The sequence below is a fragment of the Pan paniscus genome, chromosome 2 (assembly GCF_029289425.2).
Source record: "Pan paniscus chromosome 2, NHGRI_mPanPan1-v2.0_pri, whole genome shotgun sequence".
In the NCBI taxonomy this organism is placed as follows: domain Eukaryota; kingdom Metazoa; phylum Chordata; class Mammalia; order Primates; family Hominidae; genus Pan; species Pan paniscus.
Genome location: NC_085926.1, coordinates 129168444 through 129193380, shown reverse-complemented (window position 1 = coordinate 129193380; position 24937 = coordinate 129168444). Strand labels below are relative to the sequence as shown.

Below are 24937 nucleotides of genomic sequence, written 5' to 3'. Positions count from 1 at the left end.
CAGGGCAATGGATTTTCCAGGAACTGGTGAGGCCTGTACTCCCTCTGCAACAATCCATTTCTAGAATTCCAGCACAGTGAAAGAAAAGCTACCTCTAATCAATCCTTCCACTTGCTCTTTATTAACTACTTAATCTCTTTCCACTCTATACATACAATAGCCTAGAGAAGAAAGTCCTGCAATTTAAGGGAGGTTTATTGCCACAAAAAGACAAGAATTTTTCAGTCCAAAAGATAGTCATTGTGATACACAGTTGTTTATTGCAGATTTCTATTTTTAACTCTAGTTCTAGCTTTACTTTTATTTAAATCCCACAGAGTAAGTGAAAAATGTAGCCCTGTGATTTAAACATGATTTTAAATCATCAGCTCATAGTCCATTTTCACACACTTTGGAGCTGTCACTTAGGTCCCAAGCATCTCCTTTTCTTCTCCTTTACCAACTTCTACATTAAGTTCTATACTTACTCCAAATTCCTAATAGTTGGTACAACAAATATTTGCTGGTTTAAACCCCAGCTCTGTCATTGGATGGGGTAACTTAGGTCAAATTAGTTATTCTGTCTGTTTCATAGTCTTCTCATTTGTAAATGGGTGAGAGATGTTAATTGCATTGAGTGCTGTGAGTATGAATGGGATAAGGCATGTAAAGGGTTTGGCACAACACCTGGATGCTGCAAGGTAGCTCTGTCTTATTATGACTGGTATTTTCCCAGGGATGACATAGACCCCTGTGCCTTCAGATTACCAGGTTATGTGGGAACAATGCACCCCCAACAATGGCCCCCATGTGTCACAACCCTTTCCTCCCAGGCTGGACACCATGAAATGGTATTTACTCTCCCTGTCTAGGTGAATGAAATATTCAGAAAATTAAAATAAATTTCTGATCACAAAACAGTTGGATGGGACTTGTATTTTTGTTTGCCAACACTGTTTAGGATGGTTTTCATATTTTTTGCAGGGTTTCTGTGCACCATATGGTCAGGGCACCTCAGCTCTGATGATAGCTAGGGAAATAGGGATTAATGTAGGGTAGTGGAGGGAGAAGATTGTTGGAGAGAAAAGCACTAGAGGGTCCATTGCAACTACTCTTATCAGCTGTGTCTCACCACTCTCACCCCAAAGTTCCAGGAGCAGCACAGCGGAGCACAGGGCATCTCACAGTGAAGGTCACCGTCCCTTTATTTGCCCATTGACCTGTGGACCTCTGATCAGCCACCAACAAGGGAGACTGTGGGGCTGGTGACCTCTCCATCTTCACACTGAAGGGAACACTCAGACACTTTGCATTCCTGCTCAGATTTGCTTTGCCCTTTTTTCACCCTGTTGCCTTTCTCCTTTTTCTCCATGCTTTGGTATTGGGGTGAAAAATGTAGGTGTGATCCTAAACCCTATAATGGACCTAATTTTAAAGACTTAATGTCTAAGCCTCCTACAAAGCCCACAAACTCACGCATGTACCCCCTGAACCTAAAATAAAATAAAGGCCAGAAGAAAAAAAAAGAATAGTATATCAAATTGTTAAGAGAAGTAAGTGATATAATGTAAAAAAAAAAAAAAACCCCACTGTGCTGTATTCCACAGCAAGGTTTGACTGGTCCTAATATGACTAGCAATGAGCTATGCTTTGATCTGGACAAGAAATGGGAGAGAGAGAAGGGGGAAGAATCATGACGGAAATGAGGGCTGGGATGGGGGGTAGGGGTGGAAATTGTCACCTCAAAGTCTCTCCTTTGAGCAACACACAGTCTACAGAAGGCCCATCACCTAGAAGGAATGACACACCAAACTGGGAGTATCCACTAACACTGTAGCAAGGCTGATGGCTTTACAGCCTGGGACGCGGGCCAGCGGAATGCTAATGGAAAAATGATCGACAATCTGAAACAGCTGGGAGTCTGCTTTTTAGAACTGATGACCTCTAAGGTCGATTTAAGACAAAAAGTGTTTCTTCCCAAGTATGAAGGTAAATTAATTAGGTCAGATCATGCAAAAATAACAGGCAAATAAGTCCCACTACTGGGACTCAACAGTTCTGGCAACTTATCTTAAAAAAGAAAAGGACATAGTAGGAGGAGATAAATCTGTATCCTATAACAGATGAGAGATGTTGGGTCTTTTTTGTTTTACTTTTCATAACTCAGCACTCTTCCTGGAACTGGTTTAAATTTTGCCTTGTACATAGCACAGTCATTCTGTTTAGTAAAAAGGTCTTGCCAGAGTACCAGATAATGCAATGGCCCTGCAGTTATTCCCTTGCATCTAATGCATTTACTCTATCATCAGTGGAGGAGAAGCAATTCTAATTGTTGTGCAGAGGAAAGACTGTATAAAGCAGAGGCTAAAAATAAATTCATACAGTCCAGTTCTGCTACTTACTAGCTGTGTGGTCTTGGAGATGTAACTTAATTTCCTTATGCCTCAGTTTCCTCTTGTGTGAAGTTAGGATGTCACAAACAGTATCTTTCAAGGGACCTAGGTTTTAAAGTCAGCACTTGAAATATCCTCCACTGCTGTTTCTTTTTTGAGCAAATGAAATAGCTGATTTGCACTTAGGGACTAGATTGTGTGAAAAATATGTATCTTAAATACTGGAAGTCTACAACAATAATTAAAAGCAACAAGAGGCTTACAATCTGAGAGATGCAAGAACTGAGATGCAGTAGAGGGACTGGATTTATATCTCTCAGCTCATTTTGACTCTGGAGCATTCAGTAAAAGTCACATGAAATCCCTAACTCATGATCCCTTCCTTTCTCCTACCTTCACCTTCTCCTTTATCTCTGCCTTCTCCCTTATTTGAATTCCAGCCAGTTAAATTCTAGTTTGATGCAGTTCATCTAGAATATATGCATCAGAGTTGTTGCAAGAATTAAATGAAATAATACACCTGTGACAGCCATGAGATATGCCACTTACAAGTCCCTTCAAGATAGACCCTGCTGCAAGGAGCCTAGTGATCTGACAGCCCTCGGCTACAACACCTTCGGGATGCAATGCAGGGTCCACGCTGAGGCCCTGCTCTTCCCAGGCAACTCCCAGGCAATATAAGCACTATGGGGAAGTTAGGGCCAGGCCATTCTTTCGCAGTGCTGGACTCCAGCAACACACCTTGCGCTCCCTCTTGACAGGGCCAAACCTTTTTCAGAAATGCAGTGCAGCCTGAGGCTCCCATCCAATTGCTCCCTCTCTCTCTCCCTCCCTCCCTCCTTCCCTACCTTCCTTCCTGCCTGCCAGCCTGCCTGCCAAGGTTTTATCAGAATTGCACTGCAGTCTGAGGTTCTCATCCAACCAACCCTTCCTTCCTTCCTTCCTTCCTTCCTTCCTTCCCCTCAAATATATCAGTATGGTTTAAGACTCCTCCCACCTACTTGATAGGAATTTCCTTTTTATTTCTAATTCTGTCTCATCACCTGCTTCCTGGAGTACCTGAACTGACACAGCATGCAAAGTACCGAGCATAGAATGAAGATTCTGGAAATACTAGCTGTTACTGTTATCATTACTATGATCTGATTAAACTAATGACTCGACTAACAGCAGGAACTCTTGGAGGCACCTACCGTCATGACAATCAGATCCAAGGGTCCTCAGCAGAATCTCAGGCCTTGCCTATCGCATATCCAGTTCTCTGCCCCTGGGACAATGTTCCAAGAAGAAAATCAATTGTTTTTCCTAAGAATTTCAAAACCTCTGAATGATTTGGGGAAAAAGCATTGAGAACTTCAGAATTAACTGGAATAGTGGAACTCTGCCGCCTTTCATCTTAGGAAGAACAAACACCATAGTCCTGAAGAGCCTTCTTAAAACAAGCCTCAGTGACAGCCACATTCATTAAACAAAGCCCTTCCAAGGAAGATTTGTGTCGAGTCATTATTGTCCACCTAGTATGTGTATTACTGGATGCATCTGAGCCATTTATTAGTCTTGGAGAGAAAAATGATAGTCAAGGCAGCAAAGGAAAGACAGAAGAGTCTGTGAAAACACTCGTCAGCCTGCAGCCCTAAGCTATGTCCATTAGAGCACATAAAACACTTTTTAGTGACAGGTTGCACAAGTGTTGTGGAGAACCCTGTTATGATGGCAGCTATAAACTCAATTCTCCTGAGATCTAAGATGCTGGCTCCAATTCAGTGACCACAGACTTGGCAGAGGAGCCATCAACAATATGATAATGGCTTGTGATAAAGGTTTTATTGATGCTGTGCTTATCACAGCAGAGAAACAGTTGGCAATCGTCAGCAATTAGGTGCTTAATAAAACTGCTTTGGAGACACTGCTACTAAAAAGATTGTCATGGGTGGCACAAAGAACTCAGCAATCAATCTCAATGAAGTCCATGGCTGTGTTTCTTTTTGAAAGCACTTCTTTCATCAAAATAACTATGTGACTTTGGCTCCATCTAAAGGAAGGGGAATCAACTTTGATCTGATTACACACATAGAAGGCATTTGTGTGATGACCACCTAAGCAGACCCTGGCACACTCAGAGGTCCAGGGCAAGACCAGGGAAAGGGGAGAAGAGGCCAATCTGAGAGATGGCAGCAGGTCTCTCTCAATTCACAAAGTTGACCATGACTGAGTTCTGTAGTGTAATTTGTATGTTGCTAATGAAAATAACCTGAAAGGGAAGAGTCCACATTCATCACCTTTGGGGAAGGAGAAACTATATTGAATTACTGGAAGAAAACAAATGGGGTTGTAATTACCTGTCTCTAATACAAATTACTCTATTGTGTAATTTTTTTTGCTACTCTATACAAATTACTCTATTTTTTGCTAATCTATACAAATTGCTCTACTGTGTATTGTTTTTGCTACTATAGAATGTATACTGACCTAGAATGGACTTGGCAACACTTCTGTTTCCCTTATGCCAAGTCCATTCTAGGTCAATATATATTCTATAGTAGCAAAAACATTGACTTGAGAATGTGACTGATGTGGGCCTGAGGCATGAGTCTGATCCTTGCCTAGCTACGTGACCACAGGAAGTCTACATCTCTCTCAGAAACTAACTTTCCTCAATTAAAGTGAGCAGAGATCATGCCACTGCACTCTAGTCTGGGCAACAGAGCGAGACTCCGTCTCAAAAAAAAAAAAAAAAAAAGAAAAGAAAGAAAATAGGAATAAGATAACTACCCAACAGGGTTTGTGAGACAAAATACCACCATGTATGTGAGAGGCTGTATTTAGTCTGTTCTCACACTGCTAATAATGACATACGTGAGGCTGGGTAATTTATAAAGAAAAAGAGGTTTAATGGACTCACAGTTCCACATGGCTGGAAAGGCCTCACAGTCATGGTGGAAGGTGAAAGCCATGTCTTACATGGCAGCAGGCAAGAGAGAATGAGAGCAAAGTGAAAAAGGAAACCCCTTATAAAATCATCAGATCTCGTGAGACTTATTCACTACCATGAGAACAGTATTGGGGAAACCACCCCATCATTCAATTATCTCCCACCATGTCCCTCCCATAACACATGGGAATTATGGGAGCTACAATTCAAGATGAGATTTGGGTGGGGATATAGCCAAACCATATGAGAGGCCTTAGCATCTTGTCCCAATAGATTACTTAAAATCAATCACAATCTGTCATGTAACATGTGATAGATATACAACCCAGAGAACAAAACTGCTGCCCTTATGTTTATCATCTGCCTTAAGACTAATAAGAAGGAATTTTTAAAAAATTACTTAAAAGCAGGTTAGAAAATCTCACTTTAACATTAAGGAGTTTTGGCAGTATCATAAAGAGGTACTGGATACCTTGACTGAGTAACTTCATAATAATAATAGCTAATATCTCATGAAGTATTTTATTAAATTCTGAGCATTATTCTAATTACTTTATATTGATTACTTCATTTAATCCTCAAAACCACTCTGTGAGGTAGAAACCATTATTCTCCCACTTTACAGATTAGAAAACTGAGGCACAGTGAAGTTCAGTAATTTGAACAAGGTCACGCAAACTGCAAGTTATAAAGACAGATGCAAGCAATCTGATTTCCAACCCTATATTCTAAGTGCCAAAGATGGATATTCTGAGACTGGAAAAAATGTATTTCCTGACCTAGGAGCTGTTTGCCATATAGTATTTTATTCATGTGGTTCTAAATCTGTTTTATTTTCTTAAAAAACATTTCTAAGTGATAATATTAGTAGCTAAAATTTTACCGCTTGATGCTTTGACCAAAAATTGAGCACTGTATGTATTTTGCATATCATGTGTTTTGCAACCATAGGCCCAGAATGAAGGCTCTGTAATGCTGCAATAATATCTGTTACAGTTGTTTATGACAGTGGCTCAGAAGGTAGTAGAAATTATATTTTCGATTTGTGGTAGGAGGTGCTGTTGTTTTCCAGATTCCGTTGGAAAAAAATGGGGAAACGGTATAAGCAAAGTTTTTATTTTGGCATTCTGAATCCCCCCTTTAGCTGTATTTTTCTCAAAATGTATTTGTTTCTCTCTTCATGTATTTGTCTCCTAAATTATCTCTCTCTAATCCTTTCTCTTTATCTCTTTCTCCTCTTTATCTCATCCCTTTTTTTGCTTGGCCCCATACCTGTACCCTTCACTTGCCTCTCTCTCTTAATATCAAATTGGAGAGCACTTCTTACTGCTTTTATTTATTGAATATTATGACACATAATCTTTATTAAAATGGTTGAATGGATTTAAGTGGCTGAATGGATTGAATATTATGATATATTGCATAATCTTTATTAAAAATGGTTGAATGGATTTTTGGAGTGAATCATCTTCACTCCAAAAATCATCTCCTCTAGCTGAGTCTTCACTCAGGTGCCCTTTGGTAGACTTTTATTTTAGTAGCTGCATGGTTCTCAGTTAATAAAAGCTTCTGTAACTCATGGAAGTTTAGGATTGGAAGGTAAGAAGAAAAGAAGGTATGTATGTACATTGCCCAAAGCTTTCCCCTTCATCTTCATATGCCTCTTGCTTTTTATTCCTCTCTTGCAGACACTCAACACTGAAAGCACATGTCAGGGGTGTTTCTTGACCTATGGCCCATATAAGGCTTAATCTTGCTATAGTTAAAAGAGATCTACTACAAGGGCATAGGGCATATACTCAGAGAGACCTCACCACTTAAGCAAGAATGTGTCCTCAGAGGCTAAAAGTAGCTAGAAAGATTATCCCCTAAGCCCAGGATCTTTGGTTCTGATCCCCAAAACTAAGTCAGTCTTTACAAATTTTATTTGCATTCAATTTGTGAATATGACCCCAAAATATGATTACCAGACAGAAAAGTATATAAAAAGTGCCATTCTCTCTGCTAAAGAGATATTTGCATTTTTTAATTCAATAGCTGTATACGAAGCCCTCCTCAGTGTGCAATATGGTGTGTGCCATCTCCCAACCCCCCAAATAAGTGCAGCATGCTCCAGTTCTTCCCCCATCAACATGGTCCAGATCAGATTCTCCAAATTCCATAGGGCCCTGCCTGCCTCTGGACCTTGAAAAGCCAGACTTACCACAAGTAGCTATTATAATAACCCTGTTCCCCATGTCCCCAACTTCACCTTATAAGACTTCCTTTCTTCTCTGGAAGAGTCCAATCAGTACCTTGAACAGTTCCATGGCTTCTGACAGGGAGCATTACATACCTGTTGGTTTGTTCTGTAAGCAGGCTGGGATCCCTCATTCCTGATTTCTTTCTCTGGTCTTTCTAGCGCTATTTCTTCCTCCTCCTCATCACTCTCTTCACAATAGGAATCAAATGCATCAGCATAGTACTCTTCAGCCACAAGTGGGTCTTCTGGGATCTCTGAAATAATGAACAAACAGTCAGATACTACCAGTTATTAAAATTATAATGAGGTAAGAATACTGTATCTTTTCACAGGGATGTATATTTTGCTTGCGCTGACAAAGCTTCCATGGAGTGTAGAGCTGAATCTCAGCTTCCTGGAAGTATTTGGTTGAATGTAATAAACACTCAACAAAATAAAACCAGTACAGGAAAGGAGGAACATTTCCATTAGCAACTACCGTTTGAAGGTAAGAAAAAAAATCATTAAATAAGAATAAATAATATGCTTTAACATTTTGACATTTGGAGGCATGAATCCTTATTAAAAATGAGGAAATTTAGGAGCAAAGGTAGGACAAGATGTCCTGGCTGAAGGGTCCTATTACACAACACACATAAAGTTTTTAGCATAGGAAGTTGGAGCAAAACTACCACAGCATTTTTCCTAGATATTTCTTTTTTTTTAAATGTTACTGGTAAGACCAAACAAGATGAATAGGATATATAGCAGCATCATTTTGGCAAGCTGGGAAAAACACAATTCTTTTCTAACAGGTAATGATGGCTTTTGAGATGGAGTTCACTCTGGTGGGTCCTACTTACTCAACCTTACATTCAGCACTTATTTTAAAAAAGAATACCCACCTAAGCTGATGACAATAAGCATCTACCCAAGTTACTTGATGCAACATTGTTAGTAACTAGAATAAAGTTGGTGTTTATAACAATCTTCAGTGAAGAAAGGCCATGAATGGATCACAAGAAAGCATAACAATATAAACTCTAATTTACTAATGGGGGGCTAGAAATAAAGAACTACCCAAACAACTACCCTTGGGCTGGGGGAGGAGAAAATCAGAATACTCAGCTGCAGCAAAACAATAGGCATTTTGGACTTTGCACCATACTCAGACTTAAAATTAAAATTTTTCTTCCAAATTGTAACACATTATTTTTCAATCTATTGTTGCTATTTCTGGTCTAGTGGGAAAAATATGAAATTTGGGTTCAGAAAATCAAGGCTAGAATCTAGCTCTTCCACCTTTTAGATGAAAATTTGTGCAAGAGACTTAAACTCACAGAGCTCCAATTTCTGTGATAAAATTAACATAAGTGTAATCTAGTAGAGTGGCTGCTGAGATTGAGTAATAGAATTCTCATGAAAGCATCGGTATGCAGGGAAGTTTCATACAAATGTTCACTCAATTTCCAAGTCTGTACAAATGGGCTTTTCATTAAATGAGTCCAGAATCCTTTGAAAGTAAGATACTTAATGGATGTAGAATTCCCTGGAAATAGAAGATGTTAAAATGTGTTTGTTATCTATGGTTTCCCACTAAAACATAAAAGGCTGCTGTACAGTAGAATAAAAATTAGTCAGCTCAAAAGACAAAAATTACATATATTCAAAATTGCCTTTGCCAGTTCCTCAGAAAGCAGTGTACTAGGGATCTCATACCTTCTCTCAGCAATTTCAACACAGCGTATTTTTTTTTTCACATCAGTTCAGATCACTGATTTTCAGCTGAGCAACAGATGAGATAGAATACTGTTATGGAGAAGCCACAGTTTTTATTATTTTTATTATTTATATTGAAATGATATATATTATTTTTATTAAACGTGGCTTCTAGTCATTATATCAAGAAGACACCTGCACGTGTCTGTATGTACACATATATATATAACATACCTATCCACATATGTACATGCATATACAACTTCAATACCTTTTGCATACAAGTGGTTTTTGGTTACAGGGGTGACTTTTGTAGTGGTGAAGTCTGAGATTTTAGTGCAGCCTCACCGAGTAGTATACACTGTACCCAATATGTAGCTTTTTATCCCTTACCTCCCTCCCACCCTCCTCCCTTCTGAGTCTCCAAAGTCCATTATACCACTCTGCATGCCTCTGTGTACCCATAGCTTAGCTCCCACTTATAAGTGAGAACATATGGTATTTGGTTTTTCATTCCTGAGTTACTTCACTTAGAATAATGGCCTCCAGCTCCATCCAGGTTGCTGCAAAAGACAGTATTTCATTCTTTTTTTAATGGCTGAGTAGTATTGCATGGTGTATATATGCCACATTTTCTTTATCCACTCATCAGTGATGGGCAGTTATGTTGGTTCCATATCCTTGCAATTGTGAATTGTGTTGTGATAAACATAAACGTGCAGGTGTCTTTTTGCTGTAATGACTAGAAGCCATGTTAATAAAGATCTTCATTTTACTTACACTGAGAACGACAAGAGAATCACAGCATGAGAAGTGTATGAAAACTAAAATCTCCTGAGAGATCTCCAGTTCTGCCATCAAGTAGGGACATGTGCTTGCTGAGTGGAATGAAAGACAGAACCATACGATGTCTTCCTTCTCTTGCCCACCCTCAACTCTCCCTGAATCTCTGTGTCTCTTTCTCTGAGTTGTCCATTCTCCCTCTTTCCCCACTCTTTTCTACTTCCTCTCCCTCTCCTTGAGTCTCTTTTTCCCTTTGACAGTTATTCATTCTCTCACTCATTCATATTTTTCCCTCTTGCTCTCCCATTTTTTCTTTATCTTCATTCCTCCTTGTCCACTCCCTTGGCTTTCAAACTACGACACGGTAAGAAATATCATTTACATTGTTGCCCAGTGCACAGAAATGTGCTTATATATGTATGTTTATAAATATCTTTATAGTCGAAACAAAAGTTTCATACATCAAGACCTACTTACCCAAACTACATATGACACACTCTGGTGTTTTTCATCCTGTTAAATTAATTTTTTAATGCTGGTTGCAACTCACTAAACTGACCTCTCAACCTGCAGTTTGAAAAACACCCCAACCTAGCTAGAGAGGCCAACATTCAGAAACACTCCTTTAGAATGCTGGCTTTGGCATAAAAACAAAATCTGCATTTAAATCAAGCCTCTAGCAATAGCTCTGTAACACTGTGTTATTTAAGCTTTCTGCACTTCAGTTTTCTCATCTATAAAATAAAGATGATAATATTCATCTCATGGAATTGTTGTGAACATTACATAGTATAATGGATGCAAAGTATGTATCAAATAAGGCAAACACTCAGTAGTTTTTCCTGTAATACCCAACACCAGGAAGAAATAACAGTCATGCATCACTTAACAATGAGGATATGTTCTGAGGAATATGTCATTCAGGTGATTTCATCATTGTGTGAACATCATAGAGTGCACTTATTACAAACCTCAATGGTATAACCTACTACACATCTATGTTTACGTGGTATAGCCTATTGCTCCTAGGCTACAACCCTGTACAGCATGTTACTACACTGAATACTGTAGACAATTGTAATACAGTGGTAAGTACTTGTGTATCTTAACATTAAAAATGTACAGTAAAAATACAGTATAAAAGATTTTTTAAATGGCACATCTGTACAGGGCTGTTACCATGAATGGAGCACGCAGGACTGCAAGTTGCTCTGGGTGAGTCAGTGAGTGAGTGGTGAGTGAATGCGAAGGCCTAGAACATTACTGTACGCTACTATAGACTTATAAACACTGGACACTTAGGCTACACTACATTTATAAAAAATGTTTTCCTTTCTTCAATAATAAATTAAGCAGCTTACTGTACATTTTTTAAACTTCTTGACTCTATTGTAATAACACTTAGCTTAAAACACAAACACATTGTACAGCTGTACGAAAATATTTTCTTTTTTTCATATCTCTCCTAACTAGGAGATAGTCAACAAGCATTTTTTCTTTTTCTTTTTCAACTATTTTGTTAAAAATGAAGACACAAACATACACATTAGTCTACTGCTACACAGCCTCAGGATCACTGATACCACTGTCTTCCACCTCCACATCTTGTCCCACTACAAGGTCTCTAGGGGCAGTAACACACACAGAGCCTCCATCTACTGTGATAACAGTGCCTTCTTCTGAAACACCTCCCGAAGGACCTGCCCAAGGCTGTTTTACAGTTAATTTTTTTTAATAAGTAGAAGGAGTACACTTTAGAAAAATGATAAAAAGTATAGCAAGCCAGGCATGGTGGCTCACTCCTATAATCCCAGCACTTTGGCAGGCCGAGGCAGGCAGATCACCAGAGGTCAGGAGTTCGAGAACAGCCTGGGCAACATGGAGAAACCCAATCTTTACCAAAAATACAAAAAATTAGCTGGGTGTGGTGGCGCACACCTGTGGTCCCGGCTAACTGGGAGGCTGAAGTGGGAGGATCACTTGAGCCTGGAAGGTGGAGGATGCAGTGAGCCGAGATTGTGCCACTGCACTCCAGACTGGGTAACAGAGTGAGACCACACCTCAAAAAAAAAAAGTATAGTAAATACATAAAGTAGTAACAGTCATTTGTCATCACTATACTGTACATAAATACATGCATTACACTTTTATATGACTGGCAGTGTAGTAGGTTTATTTACCCAGCATCACCACAAGTATGTGAGTGGCTATGTTGCTCTGCAATGTTATGATGGCTATGATAGCACTAGGTGTTGGGAATTTTTCAGCTTCATTAACTGGACCACCATTGTACATGCAGTCTGTCATTGACCAAAAGATTGTTATGCAGTGTATGACTGTATTAGACAATTGCAAATATATACTCAAGTTTAAAATATTTATTTATTTTAAATAGAATAACTTCTCAAAATCCATACTGAACCCAACTGAAATGGGCAATATGGAATCTCGCCTCTCTGTGGTTTCCTTTCTGTGGACTCCACAGGAACCCGCAGGCATTTCACCACACTGTTCACCTCCCACTGTCCTTCCTGTCCACTGATTCCGTCAAGGTTTCCTTCAAGCAGCTCAGAAGAAACCTCTGCAAGGGGGGTTGACAAATAGGTTCTGTAAAGGGCTAGACAGTAAAACAATTTTAGGCTTTGCAGATTACGTGGTCTCTGTCACAACTACCCAACTCTGCCTTTGTAGTGTGAAAACAGACAATACATAAATAAATGAGTGTGGCTATGTCCCAATAAAACTTTATTTACAAACATAGGCAGTGGACCAAGTCATATCTCTACAACACAGACAAACCTTTCTTTTGTTAAAATACTAAGCTCCTTTTCCCAAAACGTAGCTCATTGTGTACAGACAACCTTAGTCCCTTTCCCTCTCCTACCTAAGATTTCCTCCTAGAAGGGGAAGAAGGAAAGAAGTGGCCAGGGAAAAGTGCCATTCTGCCACCTAAGCTGTGAAACAAACTGGAATGAATCTGTCTCCAGTATTTCTTAAGTAAGCACCACTAATTTGGTGCTGCCCACAAAAGGACTCATTTTCATTTTCAAAGGGAAAAGTCAAAAGAAACGTAAGTCCGTTCAAACTGTGTTTGTCAAGCCTCATGTTTTTCATACATAGACCCAATTTGAAGCCTTGTTAGCTTAAGATTCCTTTCTCCTGTCACTAAGGGGAAAAGAGTCTGATAAATAGCTTTAATTTCCTTGCACCCTGAAGTCAGCCTCATAATGGGTATACTGGAGTGGCATTCCAGATCTTCTGTATGCCAGGCAAGCAGTAACAGAATGTGTTTATGAAGGAATCCAATAATGGCTGCACGAGTTTGGACACAGATGTTTCAAATCCATGCTGGAAAAACGAAGACATCACCCTGTTCCAGGAAAATGATGGCCTTTATCAGATCCTTCAATTAAGACCCAAATAAATGCCTTTCTCTAAGACTTGTGTGAGCATCAGGATCACCTGCGGGCTTGTTAAAACGGATCTCTGGGTCCCACCCCAAGACTTGCTGATTCAGCAGGTCTGGTGTGGTACCTGAGAATCTGCATTACTCACAAGTTCCCAGCTGATGCTGATGCTGCTGGCCTGGAGGCTGCACTCTCAGAATCACTGCTCTAGAATGTGACTAGTTCAAAGAAGAGTATACACTATAATAAAATCTAAAAGATTTTATACTATTTCTACATATTTCAACCTTTGTATGTTAAAGACAAAACGTAAACGTAAGAAAAACTTTACCTTAGAAGAGCTCAAGTTACTGTGCTATTAGTTGTCTAAATTACTTAAAATCTCCATGGAGGTATAAGTAATTCAACTACTCCCATTTTGTTGATAGAAAAGAACAAAGCTAAGGGTGAGCAGCCCAAAGTTATAATCTTTATATCTGTGTGCATTTTACAGTTTAAAAAGCACGCTGATATACATTTGATACCACAAAAATTTGATACCATTTAATAGCACAAAGATACCATTTGATCTTTGCAACAACTCTTCAATGTAGACTAGAATGACATTTTTCTGCCCACTTTTCAGATAGGAAAAGTAAGGTTCAGACAAGCTAATGACCAACCGAAGGTCACACTGCTGCATCTGAATCCCCTTTCTTTCACTGAATAAGTCTATTTATGGTTAGTTAGAAATTTTCATCTTTGCTAGTAAAACCATTTCAGAAAGGTCATGATTACCTTTCTTGTAGCTCTGAAAGATATTAGACAACAAGGGATAGACTTTCGACTTACGAGACAGAAAAACTGAAGCTTAGTCATCCTGGTAAACCGTCTTAAGGGAGCTGGGAGAATCAGATTCAGCCTGAGCCTAGTTCTCACTACCATCTATCTCAGATGTGTCAAACTTGAGTGTGCCTCAGAATCAGCTGGAAGCCTTGTTAAAACAGATTCCTGCTCCCACACCCAGTGTTTCTGATTCAGTAGGTCTGGAATGGGGCCTGAGATTCTGCATTTCTAACTATGCCACTCGTCTGGAAACACACTTTGAGAACTATTGCTCTATCTTATAGAACCTTCGAGGAGAAAATGACATACAGATGCAACTGTTAAATGAAAAACTCCCTGTCACTTCATCTACTGCATTAGCTCTTTAAACTGCTGAAACGATCCAGATATACATTAACAATTTTTTTTAAAAAGCGTGTTTTCATAAAACAGGAACTTTGCCTGAAGAGAAAACCAAGTTTCCTCTAAAGGAACTTAGTTCCTTTTAGACATTTAGAAGATCTCAGCCTGTGGGCCCACCACCATCCCAAATGGTTTTAACCATTAGAATGCCTTAAGCAAATCCGTGTGACAGGCTTCCCAGAATGGTTCTTAAAGGGTGGTCCCCAGAATAGCAAGAACAACATCACCTGGGCTCTTATTAAAAATAAAAATTTCCAAATTTGCCTATACCTCCAACCTACTGAATCAGAAACTGGGATGAAGGTCCAGCAATGTGTGGTTTGACAAGCTCTCCAGGTGATCCTGATGCACCCTTAAGTTTGAGAACCACTAATTCAGCACAATGACTGGCACTTTATGTCTGCTGAAATAAAAATCCCTTCTAATATTCCAGGTAGATGGTAAGCTCCAGGAGGGCAGAGGCCACACCCATCCTGCTTACCATGGTATCCCCAACACATGATTCAAAGCAGACACCCAAAACTTCTTGCTGAATAAATGAGTACATAAATCTCTAAGAGATAAGGACTTTCAAATTGCCACATAATATCATATACAAATAATTAACTAATCTTTTGGGAGAGTAACGTGGAGAGGGGAAGCTGAGGAGAGGAAGGAGATACAGATGTTTTTCCTAAGACCCCCCCACCCCTTTCCTCTTTTTCACATACTTTGAACTTATATCTCAGATGTAGTCATACCTTCGAACTGCAAAAAATGTCTTCATCATACTAAAACTTCCAGTTACATCCTGCAGGCCCACTCAGTTAAGTCCCAGAACTCAGTCAAGAGGACCCAGAGTGTGACAGCAAATGCTGTTAGGCTGGAGCTTTCTCCAGGTGCCCTAGAGTCTGCCCCAGACACCCTGCCTCTCTCTGCATATCTAATCATAGTTCAGCATTAAAGTTTGCGGAGCTGGCTGTCATGGGGCAGACAGAGGGTGGGTGGTGGGAGCCCTCAGCAGAAGGCAGCTACCAAAAGATGTCCATCTCTATTTTTCCTTTCTTTTCTAGTTTTCTGAAGAGGGAAATGGCTTTATTACACCAAGCCAGAAAATACTGAACAAGGCTATTATAAGGCTCTAATAAGAACAAACTGATTTATTCTTGATCTCAATGTGGCCTCTATGAAGACCATGTTCATTCATTACAAATTGGGAGTGGCAGTGCTTAGAATGATTACAGTTATTATTTGTATTAACATGGCAGCCATCAAAGCATTTCTTAATTTCCCAAAAATAACATTTGTGGGTGTGAAAAACTGCTCAAATTCATTTTTTAATAAAAACATTAAAAATAAAAATATTATTTTCTCATATGTATAGGAAACCTATGATTAATATGCTACAACGTCCCCAAAACCATAAGATTTTTTTTTACCTTTTACATAAGGTAAAACTCAATACTTTGAGAAGACACACAGACATAGGCATTGTGCTGAGTTGCCTCAATTTCCCCCAGAAGCTCCATTTTGTATAAGGTAAGCACAATTTAGATGAAAACAAAACAAAACAAAACAAAACAAACAAAAAACCAAAAAGAAATTGAAGTCAAAGTTAACTGGTGACATCTGCTGCTTCTGAGAAAAACTGCCTTGCACCAGAAGTGATGATACAAAGTAGTGACTAGGAGGACCAGCTGTAGGGTCAGATGGCAATCAAATTCTGCCTCTGTTGCTTATTGGCTGTGTGACCTCAGGTGGGCTACTTCACTTCTCTGGGTCACGGTGTTCTCATTTGTAAGTGGGTGTAGTGGCTACTATCAATGCCCCACACAAATTCTCTTCCCAGACACACTCCAAAGTATAATTGGCACACCCTCGTCTGCTAGCTGCTGTGCATGTTGGCTGCTGTATTAAGTCAGCTAGAGCTGTCATGAGAAGATACCACAGATTGGGTGATTTAAACAATAGAAATTTATTTCCCAGAGTTCTGGAGGTTGGAGATTAAGGGGCCAGCAGGGTTGGATTCCTCTGAGGCCTTTCTCCTTGGCTTCCCTCTTGCTGCTTCTTCACAAGGTCATCCTCTGTGCATGCATACCCTGGTGTCCCTGTGTCCTAATGTCTTCTTCCTCTTTTTTTTTTTTTTGTATACTTTAAGTTTGGGGATACATGTGTAGAACATGCAGGTTTGTTACATGGATACACACGCGTCATGATGGTTTGCTACACCCAGGTTTGCTGCACCCATCAACCCATCATCCACATTAGGTATTTCTCCTAATGCTATCCCTCCCCTAGTCCCCCACCCCCTGACAGACCCCAGTGTGTGATGTTCCCCTCCCTGTGTCCATGTGTTCTCATTGTTCAACTCCCACTTATGAGTGAGAACATGCAGTGTTTGGTTTTCTGTTCTTGTGTTAGTTTGCTGAGAATGATGGTTTCTAGCTTCATCCATGTCCCTGCAAAGGATGTGAACTCATCCTTTTTTATGGCTGCATAGTATTCCATGTTATATATGTGCCACATTTTCTTTATCCAGTCTATCATTTTTGGGCATTTGGGTTGTTTCCAGGTCTTTGCTATTGCGAATAGTGCTGCAATAAACATACATGTGCATGTGTCTTTACAGTAGAATGATTTATAATCCTTTGGGTATATACCCAGTAATGGGATTGCTGGGTCAAATGGTATTTCTGGTTCTAGATCCTTGAGGAATCACCACACTGTCTTCCACAATGGTTGAACTAATTTACACTCCCACCAACAGTGTAAAAGCATTCCTATTTCTCCACATCCTCTCCAGCAACCCTATCAAAAAGTGGGCAAAGGATATGAACAGACTCTTCTCAAAAGAAGACATTTATGTGACCAACAAACATATGAAAAAAAGCTCATCATCACTGGTCATTAGAGAAATGCAAATCAAAACCACAATGAGATAAGGTCTCATGCCAGTTAGAATGGCGATCATTGAAAAGCCTAATCTCCTCTTCTTATGAGGACACAGTCAGATTGGCTTAGAGCCCACCCTATCAGCCTCATTTTAATTTAACCACCTCTCTAAAAGCCATGTCTTCAAATACAGTCACATTCTGAAGTACTGGGGGTTAGGGCTTCAACATATGGCTTTTAGTGGGGACTCAGTGAAGCCTATAACAGTTGCTGACAGCACACAGATACTCTATTCTCCACAGAATTGTTCTTGGATCAAAGAAGCCCTCCTTACTGAAAAGATGATGCCACATCTCTGCCCCAGGGGCAGTCCTGGCCAATGACTGAGTGACTTAAGGTAAAACCATCTTTGTGGTGTTACTCATGCCCCAGAGCTCCCTGTGTGAGCAGACTGAGGCTAGTCTCCAGCTGAGACCACATCCTTGCTCAGCTCCTTTTATCTGGACACAGCCCCCAACCCCACACCAAACTCTATATACACACACCCACATCCTTAGAGCTCTCCACAATAAGATACATGCACCAGATACACATCTCAGGCTGTGCTTCTAAGGAACCCATCTAAAGACTTGGACATTATAATAAAAATATCTTGACTCATGGTTACAAAACAAAATATAAAGGATAAGTGACACTATACAGTAAGATAAACATCTCTTAAAGAAAAATAGTCAGGTGCCAGCAAAGTCACATTCTTTAATATTATAACTTTAATCCTCAGACCTTCAAGAAAATAATAGAGCCCACATCTGTGGCACTGCTAAAGTGAGTCCTTTGTCAGATATCAATTACATCTCAGATGACTAAATTTTTTTCTCTCTGGAGGTTTAGTCTCCTGGCCCTCTTCAAAGTCTTCTTAAAATGCTTCATCTTGCATAATGTCCAGAACATGGTAGATGCTCCATAAAATGGCACTTATTAATTTAGTAGGTAGAAAGATTCGCTTTTATAATTATTGTTGTGAGAATTTTTTTTAAGAAATTGTATTTAGAAAAATACCTAATAAAAGTGCAGGGAAAGAAAATGATATGATCCCTTCTGCCAGGGAACAAGAGGAGGGCTTTGGCCCTGTTCCAGAAAGGTGGAGGGAAAGAGAGTGGGAGGGGCCAGAGTGAGATGGTGGCCGATCATGTGCTCTGTAAGACGCCAAATTCACCTGAAACTTAGCATAAATGTACCATCTAGGTTTGTGGGAGTACACTCTATGATGTTTGCTCAATGACAAAATTGCCTAAGGACACATTTCTTAGAACACATCCCCGTTTTTAAGTGATGTGTGACTGTACACATAAAGGGCCAACAGCATAGCTAGAGGAAAACACTTCCCAGGCAGAGGTCACCTGCCCTTCAGGATGACAACTGAACTCTCCCAACAAGATAAAAACCACTCCTAAAACCCCAGCCTTCCATTCTCCCAGCAGCTTATAAGGATACCCAGTCTCTCCCTCCCCCATGCCTTCCCCGGCACTATTAAAGAAAAAAAACTGACTCTTTTGATACTTTGCTGTTGGGGAAAAGGCATTTTATCCATCTCAAAACTTCAATTCAACATATATTGTATTTTATTTTTTCCTTTTCAATTTTTAAAAGCAATCTCTCTCCCCACTGTGAACCATGAAATAGTTTATCAGAATTATGCAGTGAGTCATCGGCTGGGCCTCGAACACTGTTTTCACGGTGTCCTAGTTCCCGGTGACAGCAGTTAAGATTGCTCATTGGAGCTCAGAAGTCATAGAGAGGGAAGGGCACACTCTGAGACCCACAATTGTTCCTTTCCCTGGTGACTCATCCCCTTTTATGATACCATGGGCCCCTGCTGGAGGTCCCAGAGAAGCTGTTACTCCACATGCCAAATGGCTGCTGCATCTCTATTTCATTACAAAGAGCCCCCTCTGCGCCCAAGGGAAGCAACTGTAATTTTCAATCACCGTAACTTTTAGTGGGACTGGAGGCGTGCAGCAGCATATTTGCTAAGAAATGTTTCAAACCAATGTTCAAGCCAGAGAAGAATATGGACAGCCCCCAGTGAAATAAACACACTCATATTCTGAGGGAGAAATGAACAATCCAGGTATCTTTTAACACTCAGGTCTGCAATCATCTCCTATCTTCCATTGGCATCATGTCTTACACAGGCTGCTGCAGAAATGTTTTGAACCAATGTTCAAGCCAGAGAAGAATATGGACAGCCCCCAGTGAAATAAACACACTCATTCTGAGGGAGAAATGAACACTCCAGGTATCTTTTAACACTCAGCTCTGCAATCATCTCCTATCTTCCATTGGCATCATGTCTTACACAGGCTGCTGCAAGCCTTGCCTAATGCACTCACCATGTGACTCTCCCCTTTCAATGATGCCCTCGCTGCCAATAAAATTGAGTATAAAATCTTAAGTTTGGCAGGCAAGACCTTTTATCATTTGCAACCCACATTCCCAGATCTGCCTCTTCTTACCAATGAATATGGTAGATCTCATTTAAAGGTATGTACCAAAAGACTCTGACTGGGCTGTCCTGGTCTGGGTCTAGGAAGCTTTATTTTTCTGATGCTTTCCAGATAGTTCTCATATGTACCTTCAGAATCCTGGCTTTCATAACCTGAACTCTGTATTTTTCCCTGAATTCACTCTTGCTTTCCCACTTCATCTCTTTAAAGTACCACTTCTTTTAGAATTGACCTAATATGGTAGACACTAGCCACTTGTGGCTATTTGAATTAAAATTATTAAAATTAAATAAAATGACAAATTCAGTGGCACTAGCTACTTTTCAAGTGCTCAATAGTCACCTGTGACAAAATTTTAGAATATTTCCAACACTGCAGAAAATTCTACTGGACAGCACTGTTCTAGGCTGTCACCTCTCTAAATAGAGGGCCACAGCCTCTGCTTTCAGTTTGGCCAGATTTCTTTGAAGCTCTGGGATGTGAGTCACTTTACCTCTCTGATCCTCAGTTCCTCTCCTGGCCAGCACACCATCTACCATCACCAATCCCCACCTCTGCAAAAAGAAGGCAGAATCTCCTGGCCCTTGAAAGTGCTCCAGCTCTCACAGTTGTGGATGTAGCAGGGGAGAGGTAGTGTCTCCATCGCACCCCAGCCCTAAGCCTCTTCATGTAACCGAGTGCCATATCAAAGGATGTATCCAATCAAATCTTCTCATCTGTAAGATGCCCTTTTCCGCCTTCTTTTACACCATATCTACATGCACAGGTTGAATAAATGCCCAACCCCAGCCTTCTGGGCAACCCCCTTGCCCAGAGAAAGGCAAGCTCACGGACCTCCCACACCCCCATGGTAGACAATATCTTTCTTTTCTTTTTTTTATATATTTTTTTGTTATACTTTAAGTTCTAGGGTACATGTGCACAACGTGCAGGTCTGTTACATATGTATACGTGTGCCATGTTGGTGCGCTGCACCCATTAACTTGTCATTTACATTAGGTATATCTCCTAATGCTATCCCTCCCCCCTCCCCCAACCCCACAACAGGCCCCAGTGTGTGATGTTCCCCTTCCTGTGACCAAGTGTTCTCATTGTTCAATTCCCACCTATGAGTGAGAACATGCGGTGTTTGGTTTTTTGTCCTTGTATATTTCACAGCACAGCAGGAATCAAGACAACTTTGAGAATAATATCACTAACTGTAAGTGGAACTGAACCTCAAATACAAACAATATGTTTATATTCTTAGGATGGGGGTGCACATCAGTTGCTTGGTTTGCCATGATGCTTTCTTTCCTCACACAATAAACTATAGGGTTAGTACCTTGACCTTTTCTAAAATAAACTTTCAAAACCAGGGCTAAATTTAACTACATTGATTAGCTTAGCCTACAGCATCACACATGAGGTTGTGAAAAGAAATAATTTTCTTAGACAAAATGCATATTCATGACCCTTTCTGGAGGGCTAAATTAAGTACAGTACTGGTTTTTTATATATAGGACAGCAGGTTCTGCTGTAAGTGTCTCTCTAAGTGACATCTCTATATTTGACTGAGTGTACTAAAAGCTCTCCACTCCCTGCTACACACACACACACACACACACATGCACGCACATTCACGTGACAGAAATAAGCTCCATGATCCTTTTGGAAATAGGTCTCCCTCAAGCTCTAGAGTCTGCACTTTTATCCTATATGTCAAGATGATTTTCCCTCAGGAAAAACTGTAATGTTTCCCTGAAACTTTTCTTTCCTGCTTTAGAGAGTAAAAGCCAAAATGACAAGGTAACATTTGTCTTTTCTCCCCCAAATTCAGAGAAATGAATTCAGGCCAGGAAATTCATTCTGTCAAGGAGAAATGTAGAAAGACTTCACAGAGACTCTGAAAAATTTGGTACATAGTGGGATGTGCTGTGTTTGGAGGCAGAAGACAACTCGTTCTATGACTTTAGGCAACTGGTTTAAGCTCCCAGGCCTTAGGTGTCTTACGTGTAGAATGGGATGGTGATAACTCACCAACCTTAAAACCAGAGCCTGAACTGAATGATTTCAGGTTACTTTTCTGCATTAAGACTTACAAATTTACGACAAGGAGTAATAAACTAGACCAATATCTTAGTTACTTTGGGCTTCTGTAACAGAATACTATAGACTAGGTGGCTTAAACAACAGAAATTTATTTCTCACAGTTTTGAAGGCTGGGAAGTCTAAGGTCAAGGTGCTGGCAGATTCAGTGTCTGGTTGAAGGCTCCCTTCCTGATTTGCAGACTGCTGTCCTCTTCTTGTATCCTCATATGGTGGAGGAGCATGGAAACATAGAGACAGGAAGCCAGCTTTCTCATGTCTCTACTTACAACGGAACTAATCCCATCCTGTGGGCTCTACCCTCATGACCAAATCACCTCCTAAAGGCCTCATCTCGAAATATCATCCCACTGGGGATTAGGGTTTCAATATGATGAATCTGGGGGGACAAAAACATGTACTGCATTACAACCAGTGTGCACATGAATCATCTGGGGAACTTGATGAACTCTGGGTTCAGATTGGCAGGACTGGAGTAGGGCCTGAGATTCTGCATTTCTGACATGCTTCGAGGTGATGGAGATGCTGCTAGTCCACAAACCACACTTAGAGTAGTAAAAGAATAGACCACTGATTTCTGTTCCTGGCCACCAAATATTTGTCAAAAAGTAAGATTCTAACTAAGACCACCACAGCTGAAGGATTTAAATTACTACCATAGGCGGCCTGTCCCTCCTCTCTTTTACTTTTTTCTGGTTGTATTTTCTCATTAACAAAGTTTCTGTCATGTACATTGGAATGCACTTAGCAACTTGTATGATTGTTGGCAGACAGAACACCTTGTAAGCCAAATGAGAGTTTCTCTTCAATAAAATCCTAACATCATAATTTCTCTTTTCCACCTCTGGTCTCCTGGAAAACATTTGTCTCCCATTGGCAGCACCCTTCTGTTAACCGGCCATCTGGAGGCAGTCAGGAAACTGCTAGAACATGCTTGCTGGCCTAAAGACATTCTCGGCTCACCAATGTGAAGAGGCAAACTTAACACAGCAAGATGGGATGTGTGTGTGTGTGTGTGTGTGTGGAGATGGGTGGCATGGGGGGGTTTAAGGAGTTGGTTCACATTCACACAATTACGGGGGCTGGCAAGTCCAAAATCTGCAAGGTAGGCCATGAGGGTAGGGCAACAGGCTGGACACTCAGAAAAGAGTTAATGTTGCAACCTTAAGTCCAAAGGAAGCCTGGAGACAGAATTCCTTCTTCTTTGGGGAAGATCAGTCTTCTTCTCTTAAAGCTTTCAACTGATTGGATGGGGCCCACTCACATTACGACATTATCAAGAGTAATCTGCTTTACTCAAAGTCTACTGATATAAAAATATTAATTGCATCTTAAAAACACCTTCACAGCAACATCTAGACTGGTGATGGACCAAACTACCATGGCCTAGCCAAATAGACACACAAAATTAACTATCACAGGATCTAACAGGAGAATTATTTTGCAACTTGAAATCTGACAGAGAATAAAGTTGCCAAAGAGAACTCAGATCTTCCATGCAGGCTGCAAAAGTCCCTAACAGTAGAATTCCAGGCCTCTTCTAGTACTAAGAAACATCTTGACATTTAGATGTTGACTTTTTGGCAAGGGTAATTAACAGTTTCTTAACAAAGATGGCCTAATAGGAACAGTTCCAGTCTATAGCTCCCAGCGCGAGTGATGCAGAAGACGGGTGATTCTGCATTTCCAACTGAGCTTTGAAGAGAGCAGTGGTTCTCCAAGCACGGAGTTTGAGATCTGAGAATGGACAGACTGCCTCCTCAAGTGGGTACCTGACTCCCGAGCAGCCTAACTGGGAGACACATCCCAGCAGGGGCCGACTGACACGTCATACAGCCAGATGCCCCTCTGAGACGAAGCTTCCAGAGGAAGGATCAGGCAGCAATATTTGCTGTTCTGCAATATTTGCTGTTCTGCAGCCTCTGCTGGTGATACCCAGGGAAACAGGGTCTGGAGTGGACCTCCAGCAAACTCCAACAGACCTGCAGCTGAGGGTCCTGGTTGTTAGAAGGAAAACTAACAAACAGAAAGAAATAGCATCAACATCAACAAAAAGGACATGCACACCAAAACCACATTCGTAGGTCACCATCATCAAAGATCAAAGGTAGATAAAACCACAAAGATGGGGAGAAACGAGAGAAGAAAGTCTGATAATTCTAAAAACCAGAGCGCCTCTTCTCCTCCAAAGGATCGCATCTTCTCACCAGCAATGGAACAAAGCTGGAGGGAGAATGACTTTGACGAATTGACAGAAGTAGGCTTCAGAAGATCGGTAATAAGAAACTTCTCCAAGCTAAAGGAGGATGTTCGAACCCAGGAAGCTAAAAGCCTTGAAAAAAGATTAGAAGAATGGATAACTAGAATAAACAGTGTAGAGAAGACATTAAATGGCCTGAGGGAGATGAAAACCATGGCACGAGAACTACGTGACGCATGCACAAGCTTCAGTAGCCGATTCCATCAAGTGGAAGAGAGGGTATCAGTGGTTGAAGATTAAATGAGTGAAATGAAGCAAGAAGAGAAGTTTAGAGAAAAAAGAGTAAAAAGAAATGAACAAAGCCTCCAAGAAATATGGGACTATGTGAAAAGACCAAATCTATGTTTGATTGGTGTAACTGAAAGTGACGGGGAGAATGGAACCAAGTTGGAAAACACTCTGCAGGATATTATCCAGAAGAATTTCCCCAACCTAGCAAGGCAGGCCAACATTCAAATTAAAGAAATACAGAGAACACCACAAAGATACTCCTCAAGAAGAGCAACCCCAAGACATAATTGTCAGATTCACCAAAGTTGAAATGAAGGAA

General features: G+C 40.4%; 1 protein-coding gene across 42 annotated transcripts in view; it reads right to left on the bottom strand.

Annotated features, from left to right (window-relative positions):
* The window catches only part of NEK11 (NIMA related kinase 11), a 328327-nt gene that overhangs the window by 118413 nt on the left and 184977 nt on the right, over window positions 1–24937 (bottom strand). For all 42 annotated transcript variants that reach the window (XM_024928044.4, XM_057301902.2, XM_063602926.1 and 39 more), the window contains one exon: window positions 7640–7800. In XM_024928044.4, the coding sequence (XP_024783812.1) occupies window positions 7640–7800 (161 nt within the window). The remainder of the gene's footprint in view (window positions 1–7639; window positions 7801–24937) is intronic.